The 18,760-nt window shown below is 33.6% G+C and overlaps 1 protein-coding gene across 1 annotated transcript in view; it reads right to left on the bottom strand.

Annotated features, from left to right (window-relative positions):
- Positions 1-18,760, bottom strand: part of LOC127986808 (uncharacterized) — a 353,087-nt gene that overhangs the window by 104,872 nt on the left and 229,455 nt on the right. The window contains exons 53-60 of the mRNA XM_052589043.1: positions 18,294-18,467; positions 17,406-17,579; positions 17,091-17,261; positions 12,882-13,052; positions 11,510-11,671; positions 11,184-11,357; positions 10,911-11,084; positions 67-95 (exon numbers count right to left, since the gene is read on the bottom strand). Coding sequence (XP_052445003.1) covers positions 67-95; positions 10,911-11,084; positions 11,184-11,357; positions 11,510-11,671; positions 12,882-13,052; positions 17,091-17,261; positions 17,406-17,579; positions 18,294-18,467 — 1,229 coding nt within the window. The remainder of the gene's footprint in view (positions 1-66; positions 96-10,910; positions 11,085-11,183; positions 11,358-11,509; positions 11,672-12,881; positions 13,053-17,090; positions 17,262-17,405; positions 17,580-18,293; positions 18,468-18,760) is intronic.

The following is an 18,760-nucleotide window of genomic DNA, read 5'->3' as shown; positions in this document are numbered from 1 at the left end:
CTCTGAGATCCAGCTCTATCAGGTGTGAAGGGTTTGATCTCAGAGCTGAAGCCAGAGTTTTATAACCTTCTTCACTGATACTGCAGTCTGACAGTCTAGAGGAAGACAAAAATAAACAAGTAGTTTTAAAATACTAGAAATTACTCCTTTGCTAAAAAGATTTCAATATGAGGATTGTGTCATTAGGATATTTGGTAACACTTTCTGTGAAACCTGTATTTATAATACTTTATACGGGTATTCTTAAGGCATTATAATTGTTATACATTATTTTTATTGTTATACATAATATTTGATTGCTTCCATTGTCATCATTTGTAAGTTGCTTTGGATAAAAGCGTCTGCTAAATGATTAAATGTAAATGTAATTAAAATGAATGCATAATGTATTATAAAAAAAAAAAAAAAAAAAAAAAAAACGTTATAATATATTGTATCATTTCATGAGTAATCATAACAAGTCTTAATGCATTATAATATTTACTTATTTGTGGCTATAGCTTCTAAGAGTATGATGGATTATAACACATAAAGAACACAATGCATCCACTTAACTTACAATGAATTATATTTCCCAAAGTTACAATGTATTATACGTCTCATATATTGCCACTGTTAAGATGTTACTTTACTTAACCCCTTAGCTGTCACCCCCCATTTTTTAAATAGGCATTAAAGTGCACTATCCAAACTTAAATTGCTGTCATTTATGAACACTTTGGAATAGAAACCTAAGGTTGGTCTCTTTTTAAAGAAAAAAATTAGCAGATTTTGTCAAAAGTGTCAGTGAAGTATCAAAAAGTTATAGAAGTTTAAATGTACTGTAAATAAAATGGCTATATTAATTTAATTTTATTTATTATAAATATTTTACATAACAGGTTTACTCTAAAATTAGTATAAAGTTAAAGCCTTGTGTCTAAATAAGTTATGTTACAAATTTGAAGTTGATATGAAAAGATTTGGAGTTCCTGTGGGATTTTATTTTGGGGCGTCATACCACACACAGCCACTGGGAGTCAACAAAACTACTTTGCATTTTGCTTAATGAATTTATCTCTAAATTTCTCATTGAATTTATCAAAATTTGTGCGTGTGCATGTGTGTTCACTGCTGTGTGTGTGCACTCTGTATGGGTTAAATGCAGAGTACGAATTCTGAGTATGGGTCATCATACTTGGCTGTATGTCACGACACTTTCATAAAAAAATAAAATAAAAATAAGGGTTTGTAATATTGACAAAAAAATTATATCTGTAATTTCTGGGATTTTATTAATAACGATACTTAATATTTTGCTTAGTGTTATTGTGCTGATATCTTATTTCTAATTGTGCTGACAGCTGACTCCTGACTTTTTATTTTTACCTTTACACCATTTGCATCATCTTTTGGGTCAAATACTGGCATTTGGGCTGTTAAAAGGAAATGCAATCAGTATCAACAAAACTGATCTTTGTCATACAGAGAAAACAGAAGCTGCATCTGAAGTGTCATTTAGATGTGTTTACACACTGTTTAATGCAGCTCTGAGGGACATGGGATACTTTCACCTGCAGTTACAAATTAATAAATAATGTTTTGATATTTTAAACATAAAACATTGAAAACTGATTTTTTAAATTATTTAAAAAATGAAAAGTTCTCAAGCTATTGTGAATTTACATTCTGCATTTAAATGAATAGTACACACTGCAAATCATCCTAGGAGTGGCCAGAGTTTATACAGTGGTGGTCGTGGATACCCCTGGCCACCTCTTGGGGCGCCACTGATGACAACAACAATATTAATAATAAATAAATAAAAACAGTATTTTTTCTTAAAAAGCCACACTGTTAGATATTTGATCAGACGATTGTGTTATAAGGCACATTTGCTTTTAACCATATTTGTAATATCAGTAAGATTCTGGAGATTTAATGACACTGGATTTTAAATGGTGTTCATTGAGTGTTATACTGTAAATAGGGGTGTGCCGGTACTAGTACCGGTACCGAACGGTTCCTGGGCAAATTCCAAATGTAAGTGATCATCCCTATCCCCTTGGAGTGGGCACTTTGGAGTGAGTAAGGCATGTGCGTGCCATTAAGTAGTCGTTAGGAATGCACTTTGCTAAAGGAGCGACATAATTTCCTCATTATCTTCAGCTGGGATGTTCCCGTGACAGTGCAGCATGTGTCCGTCAGCAGATGTCGCTGTTTTAATGTTATAAATGTTTTTTCTTTTTTAATTTTTTTTTTATTGTTGTTAGCATATAGGCTAGTGACAAATGGTCAAAAAGTGCTTTAGTTTTTGAGATACCCCTACCGGAGGTAGAACTAAACCCAACAATGTTTTTCCTCATCTCTAAGGTCTCCCATATATGAAATGGATTCTTGGCTACAAATATTTTACTGCTAAGATTGTTAAATTGACAGATATTGTTATACACCACAAAACCAACAAAGGACTAAAATATAGCCTGTCCGTATGGGAGTTAAGGCATATAAACTAATGCAGATCAATCACACAAGCTCTGAGAGCTTTGAAACTTGACACGTTTGTAGTCAGGAAGTTGATTCAACTACTAGAAAAGACTGGATGTAAATATATTTATGTATGGAATAAATAGAGACATGTAAACACATACCTAATATAAGCGGACATGCACAAATTTAATATCTATGCAGAATGTTTTCATTTAACAATGAAACAAATATGATGGCTTGTTGGAAAGGTGGGGTTGTGCTGAATCCAGCAATACCAAATATGTAAATATAGCATGACAAATAGGAGTGTACTGTCACTCAATGTATGAGGTGTCAAAAATGAATGAAAATGGAACACTGACATAATTTAGTCTAAAGGCCATTATCAGTGGTGAGAAGAATGTTGACAAATTCATTGTTTCTGCAAAGTAACTTACATTAGGTAAGTACTGATCTATATTTATGAGACATTTAATAATTATAGATTTCATAAGGCACAGTATACTATACAATTCATATGAAACACAGATCCAATTGAAGGTTAACATTGGAATGGAACACCTTTACTAAAATATCGTCCCTGTCGGGCGGAAACCTCGCATGTCCAAATTTTGTCAATTTCATATTTTTTCACAAATCGATGCTATTGGTCAGTCCCCACGTGGTTCTTTTATTTTTTTAAATTATTAAACAATCTAAAGTGTTGAAAATAGATTGAGAGCAAATCTCTTAACTCCATCGGACACTTCAACTGTCTGAGAATCCTTGTAACTCCACCTCTTCTTCACTTTTTGTGTCCTCAGGATTTAAAGTCGCAACGATTGAGAAATCCTTGTCGAGCAACACATAAAGCAAGCTTTAACTCTGATTTTATCTGTGTTAAACTATGATATCAGTTATTGATGTATTTTAAAATGTCTACTTATTAATAGGCTTATTATTACTAGGCTTATTATACGTGTGCATAGAAGTTTTAAAATGTATCTAATTTCTAATTCTACTTGTATTGAATTTAATGTTTTGGATACCAGCATTAAATTATTGTTTTTATTATTATTTTACTGACTCGAAGTTGGCACTGTGCATGTAAAATACCCCAAGTAGGCTAACAGGTTTTATTTATGGTTTTATTAAGGTTTTTTTATTATTATTATTTTATTTAAGCCTATCTTTGCATAACTGTATTTTTTTTTTTTTTTCACAATAACAAATGAAAATAGTTAGGTTAGATACATTTGAGTAGGCTTGTTTTTTTTTTAAAAATCGATAGCTGTAATGCTTCGGTGCAGAAGGAAGCCTGTGAAACACGAAGGTAAGTTTGCGTGCAGATTAGGCTAATTCCCGCCTATTACAGCCTAGTCACCTCATTGTTTTTTGTTCTGCTTCACTTTTATAGCTCTTAAACGTTTAAAATGGAGTTTATGAAGATGTATGTAACCACAGTTAGCTTTGGTTAACTATTGAAGCCTTTTCTCTTGTCAAAAGGCTGAATGCGACCGCCGACTTTGTTTGCGGCAGATTAATTTCTGCCTTCATTTTTTTATTTTTCCTATTGGATGTTTGCGGTGGTACATGACGTAAGCAGTTTCCAGCTCACCACGCCCTTGGTACGAGCTACTATGCCCTTGGCAGTATAAAACCATCTTGTTCCATCAAAATCACTGTAGTGAGTCAGGAGTTGGAATTGCGAGTATTGAATACGATCAGGATAGAGTATTTTAGCATCTATTTAGCATAGCATTTATATAGTTAAATAGATGATTCCGTGTAGCCTATGTCGTTAATTAGCATAGTTGTTAGTGTAACATTAATATTGTTAGAAGTATAGTTAGTTAGTAGCATAGGATTGCATCAGTTAGGATAGCTTCAAGTTAGCATAGATTTATTTACAGTGGTCAGGATGGTACGTGCTGGTTGCTGGTTGCAACAGCACGGACTGAATAGTTTTCCAGCATACTTGAAAATTAGGCGCCAGTGGTTGCATGCACTTGTCCTGAAAGACAGTTCCCACCTAGAGCTCATCCAGTGGATGAGTGACAGTGGTGTGTTGCAGTTGTAACATCAGGGGGGGTTGACCCCAGAATGGTCCAAGAGGGTCTGGCTGCAGGCTTGCACTTGCACTCTCAGACTTGCACTCTCAGACACTTGCACTTCCGCTAGTGACATCACTTGCAGTCTTTATTTTTTATTTTGTTGAATTTTTTTTTTTACTTTTTGTTTGAATTTCCCAAAATTTTATAACAGTAGCCAGGTGGCGAAGACAAGAAAAAATAAACTAAATTACAATGTCACTTGCAATCGCTATTTGCACTCTCTGCTACCTGTGACGTCACTTGCAATCGACACTAATCGTGCATGTTGCCAATGAAGACAAGAAGCTGTGGTGGTGATTAAATGATTCAAACTAATTTAGTACTATAATGTACAGGGTCCTGCAAGAAAAAGACAAGAACGGCAAATCCGTGGCCAGAACAGCAGAATATGAACGTTTGCGCAAAGTCTCTCGCTAAGTGTAGAAAAAAACACTTAACATGGCTTAATATATTAAGATGCTATTAAATTATCAAATTAAATATAAAGTTCATTAATATAATGAATATGTATATAGTATTTTCCTCAGATACCACAAAATGTGGCATAACGGACTAAGTTGATAAAGGCCAAACTCAATATGCTTCTCTACATTATTAAAATACATAACTAATAGGTACAGGCAAGCAGGTGAGCCCAGTATAGACGCAACATGCAAAGTTACACGTTAAGCATTTTTCCATATAGAATAAACTATCTACAACTCACTGTACTTGTCTGCTTGCCTGTACGGAGTTGATCCTTTTAAAATCACTTAATGCATTTCATAATGCACGTACATATTTTCTGGTCTGTATACATTGAGTCAACAACAAAAGACATATAGGCTAGGCCTACTGAATTGTCTTTATCATCTTAGTCTGTTATTAGGCCACATTAAATGGATAGTTCACCCAAAAATCATAATTATGTTATTAATAACTTTAGTTGGAACTCATGTTGTTCCAAACCAATAAGACCTCTGTTTATCTTCGGAACACAGTTTAAGATGTTTTAGATTTAGTCTGAGAGCTCTTAGTCCCTCCATTGAAACTGTGTGTACAGAAAGGTAAGAAAAACATCATCAAAGTAGCCCATGTTACATCAGAGGGTCAGACAGAATTTTTTGAAGCATCAAAAATACATTTTGGTCCAAAAATAGCAAAAACGATGACTTTATTCAGCATTGTCTTCTCTTCCGTGTCTGTTGTGAGAGAGTTCAAATCAAAGCAGTTTGTGATATCCGGTTCATGAACGAATCATTCATTGTAACCAGATCTTTTTGAACCAGTTCACCAAATCGAACTGAATTGTTTTAATCCACAAATGACTTAAGCTGTTAACTATTTTAATGTGGCTGACACTCCCTCTGAGCGCAAACAAACCAATATCCCGGAGTAATTCATTTACTCAAACAGTACACTGACTGAACTGATGTGAAGAGAGAGATGAACACCGAGCCGAGCCAGATAATGACTCGTTCAAAAGTGAAGAACCGGTTGCATCGGTGTTCGGATCACCAGTAGTTCTTTCAGACAGTTCGATTCAATAAACCGGTTGAAGAAAACGGTTCACCGGTTCTTTTGCGCTCGATGTAATGACATCACTGGTGATGATTGCAAAGCCTTCGGTTTACCCGCGCACATAACACTAGCACAGAATCAGTTCAGAATCAATCACCAAAAGAATCAGTTCAGTTCAGGCGCTCTGTGTGTCGGTCTGCTTCACGCTGAATCACACATGCGCAGTATCATCAGCTCCTCGGTTCACAAATCGGACGCGTCTGACAGAAACGGTTCTTGACTCGTGAACTAGTCAGTCTATTGTTTATTATCTGGCTCAGCTCGGTGTTCATCTTCAGTTCTCTCTTCACATCAGTTCAGTCAGTGTACTGTTTGAGTACATGAATTACTCCGGGATATTGGTTTGTTTGAGCTCAGAGGGAGTGTCAGCCACATTAAAAAAGTTAACAGCTTAAGTCATTTGTGGATTAATGCATATCGGAGACACGAACCGTTTAAAACAATTCAGTTCAGTCAAATTTGGTGAACTGGTTCAAAAAGATCCGCTTACATCGAATGATTAGTTCGCGAACCGGATATCACAAACTGCTTTGTTTTGGACTCTCTCACAACAGACACGGAAGAGAAGACAATGATGAATAAAGTCATATTTTTTGCTATTTTTGGACCAAAATGTATTTTCGATGCTTCAAAAAATTCTAACTGACCCTCTGATGTCACATGGACTACTTTGATGATGTTTTTCTTACCTTTCTGGACATGGACAGTATACTGTACACACAGCTTCAATGGAGGGACTGAGAGCTCTCGGACTAAATCTAAAATATCTTAAACTGTGTTCTGAAGATAAATGGAGGTCTTACTGGTTTGGAACAACATGAGGGTGAGTTGTTAATAACATAATTATGATTTTTGGGTGAACTATCCCTTTAAGCGTTTTGTTGTATGGGAGGACAAAGTTTGCGTATTGTGTTCATAGCCATCTGCTTACCTTGTAGTACTTTAAATAATAACTATATGTCATATTTGGTCTTTTAATTGAACTTAATGTACCTTAATACATTATGCCATATTAAGTGTTTGTTTTTTCTACAGAAGGAAAATGCTTAATGAAAGACTTTGTGCATTGCGTTCATATTCTGCTGTTCTGTGGCCACGGTCCGGGCTTGTCTTTTTCTTGCAGTACTCTGTACATTATAGTAGTAGGCCTAATAATTTAATTTTAATCATTAAATCACCACCACAGCGTCTTGTCTCCATTGGCAACATGCACGATTTGTGTCGATTGCAAGTGTAAGTGACATTGTAATTTAGTTTCTTTTTTCTTGTCTTCGCCACCTGGCTACTGTTGTAAAATGTTGAGAGATTCAAACAAAAAGTAATAAAAAAATTCAACAAAATAAAAAATAAAGACTGCAAGTGATGTCACTAGCAGAAGTGCAAGTGTCTGGGAGTGCAAGTCTGAGAGTGCAAGTGCAAGTCTGCAGCCAGACCCTTCTCGAATGGTGACCAAAAGCAGTTCATGTTCCAAATGGTTGCTGCTAGAAAACAAACTAAACAGCCTGAGAAGACAGGGCTCATTACCCCAAAGAGTGTTTGTTTGTTTAGTTAGATTGCCAATTGTTTTATTTAAGAGTAATTTAATTTGTATTGTGTGAAGTTAAGTTATAGTTTTATTAAAAACGTGCCATATGAAATATTTCATTATTAGATGTATATTATATTTGAATTTGTCAACATTCTTCTCACCACTGATAATGGGCTTTAGACTAAATTATGTCAGTGTTCCATTTTCATTCATTTTTGACACCTCATACATTGAGTGACAGAACACTCCTATTTGTCATGCTATATTTACATATTTGGTATTGCTGGATTCAGCACAACCCCACCTTTCCAACAAGCCATCATATTTGTTTCATTGTTAAATGAAAACATTCTGCATAGATATTAAATTTGTGCATGTCCGCTTATTTTAGGTGTGTGTTTACATGTCTCTATTTATTCCATACATAAATATATTTACATCCAGTCTTTTCTAGTAGTTGAATCAACTTCCTGACTACAAACATGTCAAGTTTCAAAGCTCTCAGAGCTTGTGTGATTGATCTGCATTAGTTTATATGCCTTAACTCCCATACGGACAGGCTATATTTTAGTCCTTTGTTGGTTTTGGGGTGTATAACAATATCTGTCAATTTAACAATCTTAGCAGTAAAATATTTGTAGCCAAGAATCCATTTCATATATGGGAGACCTTAGAGATGAGGAAAAACATTGTTGGGTTTAGTTCTACCTCCGATAGGGGTATCTCAAGAATTCAGGGGCATTGTCACTAGCCTAATAACCGTTGCAAATAAACATACATTTTATATTTAAATATGCTACACTGTAAAACCCGACAAGTAAACTTAACTCAAACCGTTTGAGTAAACAGATTGCCTTGATTTAAACAATGTAAGTTTTAAAACTTTGCGATTAAGTAATTAAGTCATTAATTGAGTGATAACTGTGAATTAGTGATGAACAGCTGCTGTTAACAAACAGAATCACTGAAGAAAAGAGAAACACAAGAACTACTACAACTGACTTCAGACACAGTCTTAGATGAAATCAACTGAAATAAAATACATGAAATCTCTCAAGATCTGATTAAACAACCCCACAAACAGCATCACCAGCTCCACTTATTAATAACCAGACTGACTTTATTTCTGTCAGACGTCTACAGAAGATCTTATTGAGAATGAACTAAGGTTTAGATGTTGATTTATTGTTTCATTTGAAGTAACCATGTTAGAGATCAGTGTCTGCTTTAGTTGGGCTCTTGACCTTTGACTTCTGTCTTAGTCTTTTCTCTGGCTGTTATAACCATGTGTTTCTGAAACATGTTTGTTGTATCTCAAAAGCCCAGAAGAAATGCCATTAGCATTTTTTACTTTACCCATTGTTGATGATCATTAATTATTGAACTGATTGGAGTGTAACCTGATGGTCTTCATTATAATGAAGTAAACTAATCATGCATCACGTATTTTGTCAGTTTTTGGACTCTAAACAGCTCCATAATTGACAGTTTTCATCATCAGAAAGCTGCATAACAACCAATATCTGTTAATATTTCCTCTGGGTTTTTGAGTTATAACAAACATGTTTCAGAAACACATGGTTATAGCAGCCAGAGAAAACACAAAAACTGAAGTCAAGGGTCAAAAGTCCAACTAAAGCAAACACTGATCTCTAACATGGTTACTTCAAAAGAAACAATAAATCAACATCTAAACCTTAGTTCATTCTCAATAAGATCTTCTGTAGATGTCTGACAGAAATAAAGTCAGTCTGGTTATTAATAAGTGGAGCTGCTGATGCTGTTTGTGGGGTTGTTTAATCAGATCTTGATGTATTTTATTTCAGTTGATTTCATCTAAGACTGTGTCTGAAGTCAGTTGTAGTAGTTCTTGTGTTTCTCTTTTCTTCTCTAATTCTGTTTGTTAATTCTGTTCATCACTAATTCACAATTATCACTCAGTTAATCACTTAATTACTTAATCGCAAAGTTTTAAAACTTACAGGGTTTAAATCAAGGCAATCTGTTTACTCAAACGGTTTGTTAAGTTATTTGTCGGGTTTTACAGTGTATATAATATATAAAAACAAATATATATAAAACTTTTTAAAACATCAAATTTATATTGCTTTTATGTAGATGTCCATCAGTGAATCTACTTTCACGGGATCATCCCAGCTGAAGATAATGAGGAAATTATATTGCTCCTTTTGCAAAATGCATTCCTAATGACTACTTAATGGCACGCACATGCCCTACTCACTCTAAAGTCCCCACTTCAAGGGGATAAGGATGATCACTTCCAAATTTAATTTGCCTGGGTACCGTTCAGTACCGATACTAGTACCGGAGCATCCCTAACTGTAAATAATCATACTCATAAAGGTTATAACCACAAATTGTTTTATGATGTATTATAATATTATAATTGTTGTTAGGATTATTTATGAGATGAAACAACATATTATAGGTTTTTATAATGCATTATGCATCCAATATAATGCCTTAAGAATACCCTTTTAATGTGTTATACATACAGGCTTCATAAAAAATGTTATTCGATATTTATATTTCCCAGCACCTCAAAAGACTGATTTACCTGCATTCATTACACAGCTCTCTGTAATACTTGATTCTGATTGTTCAGTTGCAACATTTCAAGGTGTGTTATTCACTGATAACAACATTCATCATTAGCAACTCTAAATAACATACAACTCATCTGGTGTTTCTTTCACATCTCTCATATTACACCACTGTGGTCTCTAGTTTCATTCAATCACAACTGCTATCATCTTGTGCCTCAGTTATAAACTGTATTTACTGTCAAATGAACCCTGAGGACTTCAATATTAATAGTAGGTCTGTGGTAATTGTTGAAGTGTTCGTCTTGTTACTAGAATAACTGCTTTGTGCACTGCAATGGATTTCAGAAAATTAACATGTACTGTACGTTTTTAAAACACTGCCTTCTCAAATGACATGTCCTCATCTTTACTATGTGGTGAAAAGCTGTGTAAATCGTGATATGACTGTACATTACACATTAAATGTAAGTCTTATCTGAACTTCATCTAGACTCAAAGCTGTTTTAGGAACTGTTTTCTTAGTGGAAGATTTTCATTTGAAACTTCAATCAATAAATCTATATTTTTTTCTGATATAACAACCAGCTGGATGTACATGTTTCCTTATTTGCTGAATAGAGTGTTAATTTTAGACTTCATTTACAGTCCAGTTATGAGCTTCATACTGATTCATGTTCAGATTTAAATCCTAACCTGAGTATCTGCAGTGAACACTGTACATTTCCCAGTAGACTGGAGATTTGAGTCACTCCAGAGTCTCCGAGTTTATTTCCACTCAGATCCAGCTCGATCAGGTTTGAAGGATTTGATTTGAATGCTGATACCAGAACAGCACAACCTTCTTCAGTAATACAGACAGAATTAAACCTATAAAAGAGAAAACAATTATAAACGTGATGTAATATAAAATTATAATATCAGTTTTGCATTAGTTAGCCTGTTTTACACTTTGACTAAATTACTTACTTCAGTTTTTTCAGTCTACACTGTTCATTCTTAAACAGAGTTGAGAAGATCTTCATTCCCGAGTCTCTGAGTTTAGTTTGACTCAGATTCAGTTCTGTCAGATTTGAAGGGTTTGAATTTAAAGCTTCAGTCAGAACACGACAATCTTCTTCTGTGATATCGCTGTTATTCAGACTGCATTGAAAGAAAAAGATTTGCTTGATAATGACATTACAAAAGCATTATTATTATTATTATTATATTATTATATTGTTATGTATACATAAAACACACCCAGCAGCAAGTCCACAAGTATTAAAAGGAGTAATCATAACGATAAAACTTACATCAGTGTGTTGAGTTTACAGTGTTTATCCTGCAGTAGAGCAGTGATCTTATTCACTCGCAGCTTACATTCACTCAGATTCAGTTTTCTCAGGAGTAATGGGTTTTTACCCACAATTCCTTTCACATACTGACAGGCTTCATCTGCAGTAGGACCCAAAAACCTGCAAAAAAAAAGACAAACACAGTAGTTTCATCTACTACACAAACTCAAGCCCATGTGATGCTTGTGGTGTTTTTTCCATCAATATTTTAATTTATTCAGTGAACAAATTCTGTTGTTCAGCACATTTTTCACCAAAAAATAATGCCATATGTATCAGTATAAATTATATATTTTTTTATTACATTTTAAAAGATGGATTAAAAAAAAATCTTAAACATCCTTTTCGATTACATTTTTATATTAAATCATAACACACAGAATACATAAAAAGGGAAAACTGAGTTTGATTGGAGCCCTGAATTAGAAAGTATCCTACTTTGTGGAGTTGACCTTTTAAAAACAACAACGACAACAAAAGCTATATTTACATTTATTCTCAGTCTAACAAATGTGTTTAATACATTTCCTTCCTCATTAATAGCATTAAATAAATGTGACTGGTGCTGGCAAAATAAGCCGGAATGAGACATTTTTCAAAAATTTCTTCTCCATTTAAATAACTTTAAATTAAAATATGACTTGTTGGAATCTGAAAAAAAAAAAATGACTGATGCAAATAAACAGTAGATTAATCAAGAGCAGTGAGTGATATCGTCTTTCCTTTTAATGAATGATTAACAATGAGACAGATCTACAGTATCAGACATAACGTCTGTATGAATCTCGACAAGACACATTTCACAATAATGTACTTTATAGGGAGATTGCACGCTCTGGGAGAGGTGCTTTGCAAATATGAGTCACTGATCGTTTTGTTTTCATCTGCATGAGTTTGAAAATCATATTTCTTTAAATCTTATTTTTTCAGCGAGAATTCTGCGCTTTACAACAACAGACAAACAACTTATGAGAAGCAGAAGAGCAGAGAAAAAGGTCCTTCTCTCAGAAAACATACAAATAAAGATCATTTTAGATGTTTCAAATCTGAAAGTGTTTCAAATGTCAAATTCAGATGTGTTCAAATTAGACGAAAACTGACATTTTTCACTTCTTTTGCCTGTAGCTCAAAATTAGACCGTGCGCAGTCCGACTCACTTTGCCAGCACAGGTCACAAATATTGTCATAAATATTGATATTGAATAATTTAAAAATATAACCCAGTTCCATTCAATAGACTGAATTAGTAAAATCAATTTTCTATGAAAAAATAGGCTTTAAAAGGCTTTATTAAAAATAATTTATTTAGTATTATTTCATCATGACTCACCTCAGTTTTAGTTTATGGTTTTTAACCTGTAGTAAATCACTGAGCTCCTTCACTCCTGATTGTCCAGGATCATTTCCTGTGAGATCCAGCTCTATCAGGTGTGAAGGGTTTGATCTCAGAGCTGAAGCCAGAGTTTTATAACCTTCTTCAGTGATACTGCAGTCTGAAAGTCTACAGAAAATAAAAACATGAATTAAAAGTAAATACATACAGTGCACAATCACAATTGGTTATTTCAGGAGTGTCAGAATCACGCTCAGAAGAAAATGGAAGGGAACGCAGCCTTTAACCACTGGATGTTCAGACATCATTTAATTTTTTTTTTTAAAGACATGGCAAAATTTCACTGTTCAGTGTAAACTCTGCCTACCATGGATTAATTTGCTGTCAATGGAAATCTTTGACCTACCAAAGTTATTGCTGGGAATTTCATGTCCTTTAATATATTTTTGTAATGTTGATATTTCTTCATTGTTACTACCTTAAGGACTTCAAGTGTTTTGAGATGAAATATTTGACCTGGAAATAGGGCTGGGCGATATATCGAATATTAGCGATAATATCGGAATAATTTTGACGACGATGTAAAACTTGAATATATCGGGAATATCGAATATTTCAAATTCAAGCATACTTTCCCAAAAGAACGCACCGAATGTCCAAAAAAGGAACCTGTAACTGCTGACTGCTTTACGCACCTCTGCTATGAGAGCTTTAATGATAGCGGTTGCCAGATAACAAGAGTTTAAATCTCCGAATCAGAGCTCCACTGTTACAAGGATACATTTTCTGCCAGGTGTTTGCTTATTTTAAGCAATCTGGCAACCATGCGCACATGCTCACTCCTCATTGCGGAAGAGCCGCCGATGATAATCTGAAAACACTAACAAGCTGGAATTGAGCGATCTAATGAAAGCGTCGTTCAGCCGGTCTGTGTTCTGTCGTGAGAGCTCAACTGTATTGTTTGCATTTGTGATCGCAAAATAAATGCACTTACTCGACCGCTGATGTTTGAATAGAGAAACATAGGCTATGGCCATTTGGAATTACTATTGGGGAATTTCACTGATATGTTTACCAGTTTCCATAATACAGACAGAGAGAATGCAAAAGTCTTTGGTATTCATTTATATATATTTATATATATGAAATAGCTATGTGCTTCAGCAACTAGCTCCCCATCTAAGAGGGTTTTTAGTGTCAGTAGGAACATGCCACAGAGCTTCTCTTAAAACCGCAGTTGACAGACTTGTGTTCTTAGCTTAAAAACTTGTTTAAAAAATTAAAATAAAATACTTATCCCAGTTGCATAGTTTAAATTGTGAATTGCATGCACAAAAAAGTTGACAGAATGCACTTTCTGTACTTAATTTGCACTGCTTCAGTTACATATAGGCCTACAGTACATGACATTTATTCATTTAATAAAAAGCAGTAAGTGATCTCTTGGTCTAGATTTTTTTTAACTGCTTAAATTAGCTGTTTAATCTAAATAGTTTTTTTTTTTTTTAATGGGCAAAAGAAAATCATGTTTTTTTATTTTTTAAATGCAAATGCAAACATATCAAGATATATATCGAATATCGTAAAAAAATTGACAATATCGAGGTATCATTTTTTTTAAGCCCTACCTGAAAATGGTCTTTATATATTAGCCAGGGCTCGACATTAACTCTTGTCCAGTACAAGTGGATTTTGTGAAGGGGCAAGTGAAAGAGGATTTTACTTGCCCGACCGGACAAGTAACCTGATCATAATTTTAATAACAAAAAATAACTAGGGCATCACCGAGACTTTGAAGAGAATGATTCTGATTTTATTACTTTCAGTGTAAACGGTAACTAATAACAGATAATGTATTATTGACAGTATCAAGGTGGAGTCAGTTGAGGCTCGTGCAGTCTGTCTCACTCACGGATATAAGAACAGCACACACAAAGAAACAAACATTGCGATGCAAAAAAATATAAATATGTGCAACATCACACGACCAGGATTGATGTTTTTCCGACATTTTTAGTTCGATTGCAAATGTGATATTGATTTTATACATCAGTTAAATAAACAAGTAATATTAACTGACTTACATTTAAGAGACATTGTGGATTTTTACTTCATTTCAAACAAAAATAATTCTAAGCAAAGCCAAAGCAGAACAGTCGTGCATCTCCGAGCAACAGTCTTTTGTTACTAAATGATTCATTTTTAAATGAGTCAATGATTCAGTGAGCCATTTATAAAACGGTTACCTCCTTCATTTATTGAATGAATCAGCCGTTTGAATGAATCGGTTGAATCAATGATTCACGCATTAAGACAGTGACTTGTCACCCCCTACTGGTGGTTTAATATCATATTTAAAAGTATCATTGCATTTTTCCAACATTTCATAATTTTGTATGTCAAAAAAGTAAAACATTAATCTAATAACATAATTTATTCATTTGGACAGATGGAGTTTGTTGATACTGATTTAATTTTAATAATAATAACAACCTTAATGTCTTATTATTCTAACGTAATGTATTGATCACATGTGAGAATTCAACGTATATGTAGACATCTACATTTAATCAGTTTAGGAAAATATTTTCCTTTATAAAGTTAAAGTGTAACAGCAATCAATTTAAGGCAAATATAAAAAAATATACTGATTAAAGTAATACCTGATAGAGCACTGATGAGACAGTTTCAGAATAAATTACATTTGTGCCAAAGAACAAACAAATTTTTTTTCCCCGGACAAGTATACTTTTTTCACTGGACAAGTGAATGATTGATTTACTTGTCTGAAGGAGGAGCTCATTTAAAAGCTTAATTTGGAGCCCTGTATTAGCAATGATATTGCTGTGAGTTTCATCCTCTTTAATATTCATTTTTGTAATGTTGTTATTGTTTGTACTTTGCACTTAAAATGGTTTGAGATGGATAGAAATGTCATCGCTGAGTGAGTTTAGTCTTTTTCAAAATTCACGTTCGCAGTGTAGCTATATTGTTTGATGTTTTTTCATTGATACAGTCTTATTCACTTTTAGTGTTTTTCTTTTTTTTTTTTTTGATTAAATATTTTACCTAGTAGTGATATTGCTGTGAATTTCATGTTTTTCAATATTGGTTTTCAAAATGTACTTAATTATAAGTAAATATGCTTTATAATCATAAGATGTGATTTTTTTTTTCAGTGTTACTAGCAAACTCTAACAGCAAGGTAAATTAGTGTTAGTATTTTTTAAGTATTAACTGTCCATATATTGCACTTGACAAATAAGCTATTGTGGCTTTTTTTGCTGAATATTTTATATATTTAAATATATTTTGAAAAAAGTACAAGATTAGGCTAACTGAATATATGTGATATCAAATAAGGGTTAGCACAAATGTAATCTAAATGTAATCCAAAAGTAATCAGAATACGTTACCAAAAATGTGTAATCTAAGAGATTATATTACTGATTACATTATTTTCATGTAATCTGTAATCAGTAACTGATTACAATTCATAAGTAATCTACCCAGCTCTGATCAAAGACTAGCATGCGTTCTGTCCTCTTACTCTTACTCTTACCTCTTACTGTCCTTTTAAACTCCCATTAAAATCAAATCTATACTTTAAGATGATGAGTGAGTGCGTGCCATAAACTGAACAAAAGTCTGACATTTTCTCTAATCTAAACACCTTTGGATTTGGCACTACATATATCTGCTCAACACAAACGTGTGATTGGTTAAAATTCTACACGCTTTTTATGCAACATGCGTAAAAAGAAAATCTGATGTAACATCAGCAGATCTAAATTAAATTGTGAATTTGGGGAGAATGTTTGCTTATTTTAGTGCCATTTTTTGGCCCAAGTCTCCATTAAATTCCAACCCTACTTGGGTTATGTACAGTATAAGAAAGAAACTTAAGAAAGTAGGAGACTGATTTTGACATTATGTGTTTTTAAATTTCATCCTTAACCTAGGAAAAATATAATTGTGAATAAATGTAATAGTTAATTTATTTATTTTATCACTGTGATAAGAGACAACATTTGTTAAAAATACACAAATGTGTTCTCAATGCACAGTTAGTGAATGAAAACCACTGTCTACAACAAAAACAACAAAGTATTATTCAATTATTTCCATTACTGGAGGTGAACTGATTAAAATCTAGATATAAATACATACGTATACATATGCTGAATGATGGTGAAATGTACTCACTTGAGTATCTTCAGTTCACACACAGGATTCTTCAATCCCTCACAGATCTCTTTGACTCCTGAGTCCAGCAGACGACTGTTGTTCAGGTTCATCTCTTTCAGGATGGTTTTGGAGGAGAGAACAGTAGCTAGAACTGAACAGCTTTTCTCTGTCAGCTCACAATTATTCAGCCTGAAAACAAAAACAGAATCATTTATTTTTCAGCACATATTCTTCAAACAACAAATTCATCATATTTGCTCACAGATACAGAATGTCTGAAAGTCTAATAATGACGAAACAGAAGATATAACGTATAAACTCTTCTTCACTCACTTCATTTTCTCCAGTTTGCTGTGAGAGTCCATCAAAAGAGCAGAGAGCTTCTCTCCATCCAGATCTCCTAATTTATCTTCACTCAGATCCAGTTCTGTCAGTAATAATGGACTTGTGCCCAGAACTTTTGTGAGGTACTCACACGCTTCCTGTGCAGCAGGACTTTTCAAAAACCTACAGGAAACGATTACAGATTAGATAATAGTCCAACTGTATGCCTTTAGGAGCTCCTGTTCTAAACGAATCTCTAAACAGAGCAGAATAATAACTTCAAACATCGGTCTGAATGAATTAAACTATTGCCATTTTCATGTATAAGCAAACACCTGTAACAGAAAGTACAGAAATGTATTTCCACTTATTACTTCTTTACACATAAACAGAAAACATAAAACAGCATATCTTTAATTACAGCAGATGATCAAAATAAATCATGGCCAAATAATAATACTATGAAAATGATAATGTGATATAATTTGTCTAAACACATGACACCAGTTGACAAATACACTAAATCATCATCAGATATTCTCTTGTGAACACAAATATAGCAAAACTACTTATCTGTGAAAATATTAGTGTAAAATCTATTATCAGTGCTATAATAATAACTGAATTCTCCCAGTGATCAGTCAATAATATCTCATCACCTAAATATTGTGCACCTCTGCTCCAGTTTAGTATTAATGTAAAATGTGTGTAGAATGTGGTTGAAGTTACAGTTATGATCATTGTCTCCAGTTTAATTGAGAACATATGAATTACTCAAATAAAATAAATCAGCACAGTCCGTTTTTATACATTGTATTACAAAAACACTGACAAAAACTGTTACAAAAAAATAAAAAAAATCAGTGTTTTTTTGAAATATCTGAAAGCTTTTATCACCTGACGGTCTTTAATGAACACTGTTTATCCTGTAGTAAATCACTGAGCTGCTTCACTCCTGATTGTCCAGGATCATTTCCTGTGAGATCCAGCTCTATCAGGTGTGAAGGGTTTGATCTCAGAGCTGAAGCCAGAGCTTTATAACCTTCTTCTGTGATACTGCACTCTGAGAGTCTATAGAAAAATAAATACATAATAATAATTGTTATTATTTTCGGAGACATATATCATCAAATCTCTAACAGGATTTATGAATGGCTTCTAAAAACCGAAATAGATAAATTATGAAAAAAATATTGTCATAAAGTGCAAAAGATGTATGCCAATAATGTTTTTATTTTAATACTGGCAAAAAGTAATAGTAATCAAATTCCATCATTAATAAATGCTGTCCTCAGTTACTTTCAAAAACGAATATGAGCCTCAGTCAGACTCTAAATTAGATAAAAGTACAGCTAAAATTGTGA

This window comes from Carassius gibelio, chromosome B22, assembly GCF_023724105.1.
Source record: "Carassius gibelio isolate Cgi1373 ecotype wild population from Czech Republic chromosome B22, carGib1.2-hapl.c, whole genome shotgun sequence".
In the NCBI taxonomy this organism is placed as follows: Eukaryota; Metazoa; Chordata; class Actinopteri; order Cypriniformes; family Cyprinidae; genus Carassius; species Carassius gibelio.
This window is presented reverse-complemented; position numbering and strand designations above follow the sequence as displayed.